The 12,890-nt window shown below is 38.5% G+C and overlaps 2 protein-coding genes across 19 annotated transcripts in view; one reads left to right on the forward strand and one right to left on the reverse strand.

Moving 5' to 3' along the window:
- Positions 1 to 5,533, forward strand: part of FIP1L1 (factor interacting with PAPOLA and CPSF1) — a 101,842-nt gene extending 96,309 nt beyond the window's left edge. For all 15 annotated transcript variants that reach the window (XM_075930419.2, XM_075930424.2, XM_075930418.2 and 12 more), the window contains 2 exons: positions 4,287 to 4,424; positions 5,210 to 5,533. In XM_075930419.2, coding sequence (XP_075786534.1) covers positions 4,287 to 4,424; positions 5,210 to 5,357 — 286 coding nt within the window. In that variant the 3' untranslated portion in view covers positions 5,358 to 5,533. The remainder of the gene's footprint in view (positions 1 to 4,286; positions 4,425 to 5,209) is intronic.
- Positions 5,534 to 6,728: 1,195 nt separating this feature from the next.
- The window catches only part of LNX1 (ligand of numb-protein X 1), a 108,803-nt gene continuing 102,641 nt past the window's right edge, over positions 6,729 to 12,890 (reverse strand). For all 4 annotated transcript variants that reach the window (XM_075930416.2, XM_006113478.3, XM_075930415.2 and 1 more), the window contains 2 exons: positions 7,869 to 8,027; positions 6,729 to 7,164 (listed from right to left, as the gene is read on the reverse strand). In XM_075930416.2, the coding sequence (XP_075786531.2) occupies positions 7,029 to 7,164; positions 7,869 to 8,027 (295 nt within the window). In that variant the 3' untranslated portion in view covers positions 6,729 to 7,028. The remainder of the gene's footprint in view (positions 7,165 to 7,868; positions 8,028 to 12,890) is intronic.

The raw sequence follows: 12,890 nt of genomic DNA on the forward strand, positions 1-12,890 counted from the left end.
TTTCTTAGATTTGTCCTAGAGTTTTATTTTATTTTAAATATTTGGTTTTCTATGTTTCAAATATATTGATTTCAATTACAACACAGAATGCAAAAGTGTACAGTGTTCACTTTATATTTAGTTTTAATTACAACAGATATTTGCACAAAACATTTGAACAAAAATTGCACATTTGCACAAAAATGTGAACAAAAATTGTATTTTTAATTGAATCCCATACAAGTACTCTGGTGCAGTCTCTTTATCATGAAAGTTGAACTTACAAATATAGAATTTTGTACCAAAAACTTCTGCATTCAAAAATAAAACAATTGATTACAAGTCCTACTTCTTGTTCAGCCAAACACTCAGGCCTTGTCTTCACTCTGCAGAAGATTGACGCTGCCATGATTGATCTTCTAGAGTTCGATTTAGAAAATTGAACTCACAGGGCCCCCCCACTGGCGGCCCATACTCCTGCTCTTGAGTAAGAGAAGTAAATGGGAGCATTTGCTCCTGTCAGCTTCTACCTCTGGGGATAGTGCCAAGCTCAGCTGAAGAAGGTAAGCCGACTCCGGCTATATAGTCTACATAGCTGAAGTTGCATACCTTAAGCTGACCGTCTGGGTTTAATGTAGACCTGGCCTCAGACAGACAAATTTAGTTACTACTTACTGGAGATAATGCGGCCTGCTTCTTCTTTTCAATATCACTTGAAAGTGAGAACAGGGGTTCATTTGGCACTGTTGTAATGAGCGTTGTAAGATATTTATGTGCCAGATTCACTAAAGATTCAGATGTCCTTTCTTGCTTCAACCACCATCCTAGGGGTACATTAATCTATACTGATGATGGGTTTTTCTAGATAATGATCCAGACTGATGAATGTTTATTTTCATCTCATCTGAGTCAGATGGCACCAGCATAAGTTCAGTCACAAATTTAATTAATGCATTATTTTTCTAGAGAGCATCATCAGTATGGAAGCATGCTCTCTGGAATGGTGACCCGAAGCATGAAGAGGCATATGAATGTTTAACATATCTGGCAGTGAATATCTTGCAAAACTGACTACAAAAGTGCCATGTGACCATCTGGTCTCTCTTTCTGGAGACATAAATAAGAAGCAGGCAGCAGAATCTCTCATCAAGATAAACAAATTTGTTTGTCTTAGTGATTGGCAAAACAAGCAGTAGGACTGGGTAGATTTGTGGGCTCTAAAGTTTGTTTTGTTTGAGAGTGTAGTTAGGTAATCAAAAAAAATCTACATTTGTAAGTTACATTTTCAGAGTTGAGAGACTACACTTCAGTACTTGTATGAGGTGAACTGAAAAATTCTATTTCTTTTATCATTTTACATTATTATTTGTAATAATAATATAAAGCGAGGCACTGTGCATCTTGTATTCTGTACCTTAAAGACTCTCAAAACATGTAGATGGTATCATGAGCTTTCGTGGGTACAACTCACTTTTTCAGATGACATGTTTTGTTAGTCTGTAACAGGAAAAACTTAAACAACAAATAGTCTAACAGCACTTTCAAGACTAACTTGGCTACCCCTCTGAAGCTTGTATTCTGTTTTGCAATTGAAATTAATATTGAAAATGTAGAAGAATACTCTCAAATATTTAATATACTTCAGTTGGTGCAATTAATCATGATTAACTTTTTGAGTTAACTGATTGACAGCCCTACTCTTACTACAGTTGGAATTCAGTAAAGTGTCCTTTTCTAGTGAAACTACTTCAACTTGTTTTGAACTATGTATTCTGGTGTTGGATACCTAAGAAGAATACAATAGGAGTGTATTGTGGGTCCAGTACAGCATCTTGTGTGTGTGTGGTTTTTTTTTTACCCATCATTGCTTATGTCCCTGAGGTCTGTGGGGGTGCAGGAGTCAGGGCAGGAGCTTGGAGATGTAGGGGGCTGAGGGCAGGAAGCTGGAACTGTCAGGGGTTCAGGAGTCAGGATTAGTCAATCCAGTTGTATTACTTAGCAATGAATCATTACTGTGAGCTAACCAGTGGTGGCTGTTGTCCCATATTTTAATGGATGAAATATTTTAACATATTATGGAGAAACAAATAACATTCATTGGCTTCCTTTATCATTAATCCATTTGCTGAAGTGCCGTGTAATTTTTTTGGAATTAGCATTCTGTAATTTTCAAGGAAATTTTTCAATTATGTACCCAAGATTTAGCTGCCATAGCAGTCCCTAATTTTACTGGTCCACAACAGTAAAATCATTCAAAGCAACATATAGAAACCCGTTGTGAAACTTGATTGTACTCATTCAGGTGTTTATTTCCTTTTCTTCACCCCCATTGCAAGTTTTATGCTCAGGCATGGAGTAGTCAGAAATGCAGTAGTTCTGTTAGGGCATGTCTACACAGCAGGGCTAAAGCCAAAATAAACTACGTAACTTGAGTTACATCAATTGGGTAGCTTAAGTCAAACTAGCTTATTTCGGCTTTTGGCACGATCTACACAGCAGGAAGTCTAAGAGCACTCTTCCTCTGACTTCCCTTATTCCTTGTAAACGGAGAGTTACAGGAGTCAGAGTAAGAAGTCCTCCAACTTGACATTATTTTGACATTATGTCAAAATAACTGCTTGTAGTGTAGACACACTGTGTTTTTTAGGAGTAATGTCAGTTATTGCGAAAAAACACTGCTGTGTAGACATACCCTTAAGAAATGGCCACTGGCGCCATATAGTGGCAGATCAATTTTCTCTCATCCAAATTTCCATTTCATTGACGTGTGGGAATCTCTGTGGAGCCTGGCTCTAATTCATGTAGAAGGTATATCTTGCACAGCCTCCCCAAATTCCTCCTGATTAGTGGAACCACAAGGATTCTTCTGCACACAAGGTCCCCAGTTCTTTGAAGGAAAAGACAGTGATATATTGAATGTTGGCTTACACTGAAAATGTGGAGCTTTAGTTCTTGCTATAACTTGGAAGCCAGTAAGTTCTTATTCCTTTTAGCTAGTCACTAACTCATAGTGTGATCACATTAGCCTGCACTTAACTTTCAGGTTCTTAACTTGCAGAGATATCCCTTTTTTTTTTTTTTTTTTTTTTTTGAAGCTATGGAAACTAAGAATTTGTTAAATGTTACTATTCTATCAACTCATCTTCATTGAGCAGCATAGGTGTCAAATGTTACCTATGACACTGCATCTGTTTTTTAACCAAGTCGTAAATAATACCCAACTCTGACACAGCAATTTTCATAAACAGGTTTCAAAACAAAAGTACATTGGATACATGTTGTTCGCAGGGGTGAATAAGAAAAAAAAATGTTAAAATCTATTGTGTTTTCTGTTCGGGTAAATTCAAATAAGCATTTACTGTCAGCTTCTTACTTTATGGAACTCTTTGTTGACATGTGTTTTAGCAGGACAGGACATGTTACAGTATACATTTAAACTGAGATGTTATGGAGTCATACCTAAGCTACAATATTTTACAGGATCTTATATATTTTACAGTATCTTTTTACAGTTTAAGGCCTCCTATATGCCTAGATTTTTCCATCATGGATGTTACTGCATGTTTTTTAACACCTTTGAGATACTGAGAAGAAATAGCTAGTGTGTTCTTTCAAAAACTAAAATATAATACATTTTCATGTGAGTTTCTTACAAAATTTGAATTATTGCATAATAAGCTGTGTGTTTATTTAATAAGATGCTGCTAATTTATTTTTCCTCGCCCCAGTACTTTCTTAGGTCAAAATATCAAGACTCCGAGTACTTAGTCTAGCCCAGGGGTTGGCAATGTATGGCATGCATGCTTTAAGTGGCATGCAAGATGATTTTCAGTGTCACATGCAATGAACAGGCTCCCCCTTGCTCCTCCCCAGTATCCTCAATCCAGTATCATGCACACACACACCCCAAGATTGGAACCAGCTTCCTGGGGGGGGGGGAGCCCCGAGGCTCCACACCAGACCCAGCTTGCAGGAAAGCACGTGTTCCCGGGATGTGGGAGATGCGCTGCCTCCCCATGCCTGGGAGTCCAGGGCAGGGAGACCAAGCTGGGTGCAGTGTGGAGAGAGCACCTTCTGGGCAGAAGAGTACACTGGGGCATGCCACTTCTGAAAGGTGGCTGACCCTTGGTCTAGCTCTTAAGCCAAACAATGTTAGCTTTTTAACATATGCAGTAGATGGTATTTATGAATCCTGACATATGTTGAGTCTGTTGTGCAATTTGTTGTGTAAATGTTAGAATGTGTGTCCCCAGCCACTTGAACATTTCATTAGCTCGCTGAAAGATTTTTTTCTTTCTTCCCATAAGTGATGAAGAGCGATATAGGTATAGAGAATATGCGGAAAGAGGCTATGAACGTCACAGAACAAGCAGAGAGAAAGAGGAACGACACAGAGAAAGGAGACATAGAGAAAAAGAAGAGACTAGACACAAATCATCTCGAAGGTATGATCTTTAATTGGATATTTAAAAAAAAGTTGGTGTATCATGGAAAGGTTGCAAAGATTCCCATGTGCTGCCTGCAGCAAAACTGTCACATAAAAGATATGTAGCTGAAAAGAGGTATTGGTCCAGGGTTACTGTGTAATGTCTCCATTGGCTTTACCTGAGGCAATGTGTAAAATCCTTTGTTTGGACCTTAATGATATAATTTGTATAAGGAGTATAAGTGCTGGGGAATAACAAAAACATTAAAGGAATTACCTGTAGGGGCATTCTAAAGCTGTAAGGATGAAACTTTGCAGTTAGAATAGGAGATACATTTAGAGACAGAATGTCAAGTATCAGAGGGGTAGCCGTGTTAGTCTGAATCTGCAAAAGCGACGAGGAGTCATGTGGCACCTTATAGACTAACTGAAGTGTAGGAGCATGTCTTCGTCAGGGACATGCATCTGACGAAGTGGGTCTTTGCCCACGAAACCTTATGCTCCTACACTTCAGTTAGTCTATAAGGTGCCACAGGACTCCTCGTCGCTTTTAGAGACAGAATGTGTCACTCTTGGTTCAAAGTATGGTGTGGATGCATAAAAGCTATTTATTAAATATGAAGCTTGATTGTGATGCACATTTTGTTCTGATCGCTTCTTAATCTTATTTGTCCACATTTTCAAGTACTGCACATGGCATGAAAGTTGCATGTGCAAGATGCAGATTTCTCAAGTAGGCCCTCAAAAAGTGTATAATAGAAGAGTGCTTGTTTGTGTGACTGAGCGTTTTCTTTTTTCTCTTAGTAACAGCAGGCGTCGTCACGACAGTGAAGAAGGGGACAGCCACAGGAGGCACAAACACAAAAAGTCCAAAAGAAGCAAAGAAGGAAAAGAAGCTAGTGGTGAACCTGCCCCTGAACAGGAAAATACTGAAGCTGCGCCTGTGGAATAGTCATGAGTGATATTTGCCTACTTGCATATATATTAGTGCCAGAAATAGATTACTATAAATCTTGTTATTTTTCTGGGTATTAAAGAAATTTACTCTTAATCTTGTTCTGTTAGTACAAAATATAAGGTTAATTTGTTTTTTGAAAATAAAAGAGTGAATTTTTCATGTTAAGTTAAGATTCATGGATTGACTTCATCTTCTTTTTAAGATATTTAAAGGAAAGTGCAGCACTGGCTCTAAGGACTAAAGGGTGATGTTACTGCAGTATTGTAGGAAACTTACACCCAACTTACCCCAAAACTTTCTCTTGTTCCTAAAGTCAGTAGAAGCTGGGGAAGTTTATTCTCCTGTATTGAGGTTGGATTGCTTTCATGTTACTGCATATTAACACCTGCCAATACATCTAAAACAGTGCTAATGGATCTTTGAAGTGTAGCTTTGCCATTTTAATTCATTACATAAATAAATTCATCCTTTTCTGTGCCATAGGAGAAGTGAGAGGTGTTTGAGAAACTTATACTGGAAGGTATGGCAGAAATATTAGAAAAACGTAAAATATTCACCTTATTATTTGTGTGATTGGAGAGTATTTATATTACATATAAAATGTTTAACACCATTTTAAAATATACAAATTAGTGCAGGAGGATGACTTAAATAGTTAAAATGATTAAAGATTGGATAACCAGTTTAATGGAAACCAAAAGTAGTTATCCTTTAGTCCTGCTTCTCTGGCCCTTGTAAAATAAAGTTGGACTTGGCATATTTTCTAGAGACAACTGTCCAGAATACCTTTTAAAAAAAAGTTAATGGAAAGCTCTGACTTCAAAATATTAGTAATTTCAATGAAGAGCACCTATAATTGTTTGAGGGGAGCGGAAAAGACACTCTTTTGAACATATTATCTTCAGAAAAGGTTTGAGTCTAGTAAAACATGTACTACCACTATCCAAATAGATAATCAGCAGTCAATCTGGAAATACATCTAATAATTTATCCATGAATTTTAAAAAAGTTAAATATCAGCAGTCAATCTGGAAATACATTTAATAATTTATCCATGAATTTTAAAAAAGTTAAATATGAAATCCTAATCTTTCTAGATTATCTGCAGTTAGTCAAATTTTGGGACGAATTATATTTGTTTTCTTCAAGAAATCTAAAATAAAATACATTTTTAATAGTTACATTTATTTTTAATAATTTTTGAAATAAAATCTCATTCACAGTATTACATTCTAAGAGACAAAATATTTGAAAGTCTTGAAAATATCAGCATCATACTGACCAATAGAAACAGTCAGTAGAAAAATATTTCAAGTTTATCATTGTATTTTTCTATAACTTTTTTTTTATAAATTGAAGGTGGTGATGAACAGAATTACTGCTGCTTCTTAATGGTCTTTGTATTTTTATATTTTATGTTTAACTTTGACCATAATAATGAATCAGACTTGTACCCTGATCTGTAATTTCAGTAGATTTGCTTCTTTCTGAAGTGCACGTTTTCTGACAGGTGCCATATTTCTTAAAACAATCTTGACATACAAACTTACATTTTCACAAAGTTTTTTTTTACAAATATACAGTTGACCAAAAAAAGTGTAGGAAAACTCATCTCCATTTGTTTTCTGTATCAAATGATCTGTCATTTTCCCATAAATACTTGTTTTATAAATAAGTGCCAGGCCAGGACACAAGAGTGAGAGTAATTTTTCCTTTCAGTTCTTTGAGCATCCTTGCCAAACAGGAATGCATCATTCCCGATGTATTCCTGCCATTGACAGCAAGGAGGATATCACCGCATCTGGAAAAATAAAAGTGTAGATAAGATTAATTAAACTCCCTTAACCAAGATGCGAGCCTGACCTCAGAAACCTTTCTTGCTTTCACTGCTTCTATAACCTTGTGTCACCATTTGCCAGAAGGATGACAGCTACTAAGCAGGACCCAAAGAGACGGGTGAAAAAACTGAGGACGCTGAAGGTAAGCTGGTAAAAGAATCCTTGTGTTTTTACTTCATGTGTATTTGTTTTTTCCTTGCATTTCTTTACAAATCAGATCTATATGGTAAAACAGTGTAAGAACTGACAGGTCCTTCAGTCACCTATATTTTCTCACCCACACACCCCCAACATTGGATTTTAATGAACGTTTTAGCTGTCAGTGTGGAAATACATAGAATTGTTCTAATCTGTTACTTTGTAAATAGCATAAAAGACATCTGTGAAGTTGTAATGTTGATAGATATAAACTTGCTTTCCTGGCAGAATATTATCACATGTTTAAAGCACAGGATTCTGTTTCGGGTTATATTTCCAGCTCTGTCAAAGGTTTACACTTGACTGGATGTAATGCAAGTTTTCATTGAACTGGTATGCAACTAAGCCCTCTTTGTAACACTTGGTCTATTTGGATCAGTCTCCCCATATTTAATATTTAATTATACAGTCCTTTTGAGTTCCTTGAATGAAGAGTATTATTGAAATTTTCATTAGTTGTCATCTTTACCTAATTCTTCCATCATTGTATGCTGGTGTCCCCCCAACAATGGATTTGATAAAAAACGGTTTGTTCCCATTGTGTTCTTCATAACCGCCCACGATGCTAAACCCAAGACTTCCTGCTGTATTTCTTCGTAATACAATTTCTTTGCAGCTGTACAAATACCTGAAACAAATCAGTTTAATTAATGTCTCAGGACTAAGTTAAGTTTATTTGTCAATGCATCTGCCTTTCTAGGTACTGGTAACACACTCTTGAGACTGCTAAAAAGCAACAAAGTTCCATTGAAAGAAATATTTCAGATGAGGTTAAACTTCATGTAAGTCAAAATTTAAAAACATCACTGATGCTGCCTGCAGGTCTGAAGAGCCTTGTTAACAACATCTGATCATCTATTACATCAGTAATAGACATGCTTTAAAAAACAAACACACCCCAAAGCTTTCAGAACAAGACTGGATATGAATTCTGGTGCACTACAGAGTTGAATGGGCCACATCCACCCTGACTTAGTTGGCCTTCTTAACACTGGTCCTACACTTTGATAAGAAACATCTTTCTTTTGTTATAATAGTGTATTTATATCCCTGCTTCTGTAATTTCTACTCCTATTCATCTAATGAAGTGGGTTTTATCCACAAAAGCTTATGCCCTAATCTAAGGTGCCACAGGATTCCTCATTGTTTTTGCAGATACAAACTGACATGGCTATGCCTCTTGGACTGGTACAGGACGGAATAATTCAGATGTCCATAAACAAACTGTACCACAAAAATCAAAGATATCACACTAGGAAAAATAGCATCACAGGGAAGAGATTTATAACTTTGTTTGGTATATAACATGGTAAGTGATGAGTGGGAATTGTGAGGAGGAGTATTATACTTTCATAACTCCAGTGGTGAAGTGTTACAGAGTAACTATGCTGTTAGAGAGACAGTACCTTGTTATGGGTCCAAGACTGGTGCACGTTTTTTGGGTTTTTTAACATAGTAAAGAATGATTTTAAAACCCTGTCTGTCTTTTGGTTTGGTTTACTTTGTTATAATACATTGGTTATATTACCTGAAAATATAAGGTATACTGCCCAACTAGACAGAACTGTTACTTGATTCAAAGAAAAAAAGGGTGGGGAGTGTTAAGTTGTATTTTTAAGCTTGTATTTTGTGGTATTCTGTTATAATATCTCAATCTTGCATTAGTTTAAATGGCTGTTTGTTGTTAATTTGTGGGTTGATTGTGAAACTAACATCCTAAAATTTCAGTGCGCCAGTCAAATATTTGCTAGAAATGAGAAAATAATGTTGGCATCTTCATTAGAGATGTAGTAATACAAAATTTTGCCCCCGACTACCTTACCTTCTAGCTTAAGGATGTCAGAAAAAGCTGAAATCCCTTTGTTATTCCAAGTTTGAAATTTGGTATTGTGACATTTAGTCTGCACATGTTCTAAAACAATCCATTACAGTTGAATTTAATCTGTATTGACATTTTAAAATTCTCATTGAGAGTGGACCCTTCTGCTGAAAAAGGAAAAATTGTACCTTTACAGAAAAAGAGTTTTTTGTAAAAATAATGTGTTTGCAAAATTTAGAGCAGGATTTTACAATATTACTAGATTAGTCCCCTAGGATCTACAAATATTCACCTGCTGCCAGGATGTTAGGTATAGTATTTGCACAACCGTTCATGGGCTGCTAATGGGAAAAGCAGGTGACTCTTAGTTTTCCCCAAAAGGCAGGCTCTATTACTTTCCCATCTGTGAGGTTTTGAGCATGCAAAATCACTTTAAAGAAAATGGAGAGAGAAAAAAACCCAGCCACCCTAAGCTCACAGGATTTGGTAATAAGGTCATGACCAAGTGTTGCCAAAATGTAGTCATCAGTATTAATTCAGCCTTTTTTGTGACTGATATGAAGAATGGGTAAACTTGCTGTATTTGGACATTACTTTTCCTTAAGGAGGAAGTTTTTGATCCTTGAATAAGGGCAATTTTATAGTGAACATTTTATGATTTTTTTTCAAGTGAGTCTGCTCTTATACTTCGCCTACAGAGTTGCCCGGTGTCCAGTTTTGAACCGGACAGTCCGGTTTTTGAGCTTTCTGTCTGGGAAATAAATTGGGATATACATGTCTGGTATTTTCTAATTGTTAGTTTTATTGTCATCATGACTATCAGTATGTACACTGCGTGAGAGTGTCTGTCAGCCAGGCAGTATGCAACTATGCAGTAGAAAGGAGGGGGTCGGGGCAGGATGGAATCCCTGGGCTGTGCAGCATGTACCTGGGTCAGCCCTGCTGTTCTGAGATCACCTGTGTCCAGTATTTTTTAAACCCATCTGGTATCCCTATTGGCCTAGCACAGTGGTCTCCAACCTTTTTAGACCCAAGATCACTTTTTAAATTTCCGAACAGACAAAGATCTACTGCCATGCCCCTTTCTTGAAGCCTCCGCCCTCTCTATTCTCCTCCTGTCCATCATTTGCTATCCCCAGCCCTTACTTACACACTCTGATAAACAGTTTATTTTTAAATTATGCGATGTATAAAATTAAAATCAGATGTTTATAGTTATGAAATAAATGGTCTTTTTTATTCATGCTATTTAAATCTAAAATGAAGCATTTATAATTATACATTTTGTGGGGACAGAGTTCTGCGGCTGGGGGCAGGGGAGAGGGACCAGGGTGCTGGGAGGGCAGAGGACAGGGTTCTGCAGCAGGGGACAGTGTGCCAGTGGGGACAGGAATAGGGACAGAGTTCTGTAGCTGGGGAGTGGGTGCCAGTGGAGGCAGAGAGTCCCCTGTATCTGCCTCCTCCCAGGATTCCCCCGCCCCCAGAGGGAAACCAATGCATGCCTGCCCCGGGGCTGACCCACCTGCAGCACAGGGAATCCCCCTGGTGTGCGCGCCTGCCTTGGGGGCTGACCCCCTGCCGCAGGAAGACCCCGCGCGTGCCTGCCCTGAGGGCTGACCCCGCATGCCTCCCCCGGGGCTGACTCACCCCTCCTGTGCGGTGCAGGGAGCTGATGCTCCCTCCTGCAGTACACCTGGCAGAGCAGCTAGTGCTACTTCTGGAATTGCCAGAAGTAGCGCTAAGCTGCAGGACTTCTGTCCATCCACGGGAAGCCTATACTACCTCCATTTTCACTGGAGGTAGGTAGTGGGGCTTCTCGGGGGTGGGAGAGAAATGGGGGCGGGGCAGACAGGACGCCTTGCGATCGACTGGTCAAGGCCTCGCAATCGACCAGTCGATTGTGATCGACCAGTTGGTGACCACGGGCCTAGCATATGGGTGGGCAATAATTTTTGGTGGGGGGCTACTCCAAGGTTTTGGTAAGTGGTGAAGGGCCACACTTTTCTGTGGAGGGGATGCAGGGTCTAGGTTGGAGGCTGGGCGCATTGGGTAAGGGATTTGAGAAGGTGTTGTGATGGGGTGTAGATACTGGGCTTCTAACCTGGGGGACATGTGTAGGATGGGGTACAAGGTCTGGGATGGAGTCTTTAGGCTCAACCTGATGGCCAGGCTCCCCCAATGGAGAGAAGAAGCAGAGTTCTGGACAGAGCCTAGAGTAGGTGATGGGGTAACTGGGATACTGCATGAATTACATGTCCCTTTCCTTTCAACACTTTGGCTAAAACTCAGATATTCTTAAACAGTGAGCTTCATGAGCCAAGTATTGTCCCTTTCTGTAAGTGCATGGAATACCATGAGTGCCACAAAAAGTAATGCACATCAAGCATTTTTCATGAACTAGAGAATATCTGAGAGAACCCTAGAGTCATAAACTTTGAAGATGCTGCTGCCATAGTGAACAGCAATTTGAGCTCTAGTAGGAAGCTAGTGCTGTTTGGCAGCCCCTCTAGACTAATCAGACAGCAATGGTGAATACCCTCAGAGGAACAAATTTTGCCTGAACTGCTCTTGTTCCTATCTGGTGGTTCACTTGCTGTTAAATGCTTAGCTTTGGGTATTGATAGCTGAAGGAGCACATCCAGTCTTTGAGAACTGTGCATGTAGGTGAAGAGTAGAAAATGTGACATCTTCAGGTTGGATTGGAAAGTCTGAACCAACTGTGGCAGTATCTTGGCACTGGCCAAAAGGAATTGCCCAGTGTTACAAAAAAATAGAATCCCCCCCCCCCCCAAAAAAAACCCCAAACATCTTCAAGAAGAAAAAAATACAAATGTCTAACTTTCTAATAGCCACTTTAATTAATTGGTTGGCCAGAAATACAAGGAGTCAAGGCTAAAAATGTTCAAATTTGGAGACTAAAAGTGAAGTACACCAATAGGTGAATTCGTATTCATGCAAATGCAGTTACATTTTGTCATTACTTTACCAAAGTCATGGCAATAAGTTACAATAGTGCACCCCACCTATATATTAATACATTGCAATGACTGCTAAGGGCCTGAAATCTGCACAGAAGCAAGTAAGGCTGTAATGCATTTGCCTGGATATTTCAGCATATAAGAAATGAAAAGCCTACTCTGCACTGCCAGACGTAATGGAGGTTACAAATGGAGAGTTTAAGAATAAGAATGGGGTAGTTTTGAGTCTTGTAGTAGTAAAGATTGGCTTAATAGGATCACCAAGAGAAAATAAAATGGTACATTTGCATCTCTGTATTTATTTTGTAGAGTAGGGGGGTTCTTGGTTTATAAAAACAAAAACAAGCCAAAAACTCTAAATCTGTAGAGTATTGATCTATTTGGACCACAATGGTTCCTTTGAAACTGCTTCAGTAAAAGGGACAATGCCTACTTTGAACCATAGTAATTGACAGATTAACACCCTACAGAAGATAGTGATAAGTATTTTTTTATGCCTATGAGAGTTCTCCCTGCATACATACACTCATCATGGGTACGTCTAGACTACATACTTCTTTCAAAAGAAGCTTTAGAAAAAGCTTTCGAAAGAGAAGGTCTAGACAGCCACAACTTTTTTCAAAAAAGCACCGTTTATGGTCAAGAACACCTTTTTTCGAAAGAGCTCTTTTGAAAAAAAAAAAAGGCGTTCTTC

The sequence above is a fragment of the Pelodiscus sinensis genome, chromosome 4 (assembly GCF_052426305.1).
Source record: "Pelodiscus sinensis isolate ZL-2025 chromosome 4, ASM5242630v1, whole genome shotgun sequence".
Taxonomy (NCBI): domain Eukaryota; kingdom Metazoa; phylum Chordata; order Testudines; family Trionychidae; genus Pelodiscus; species Pelodiscus sinensis.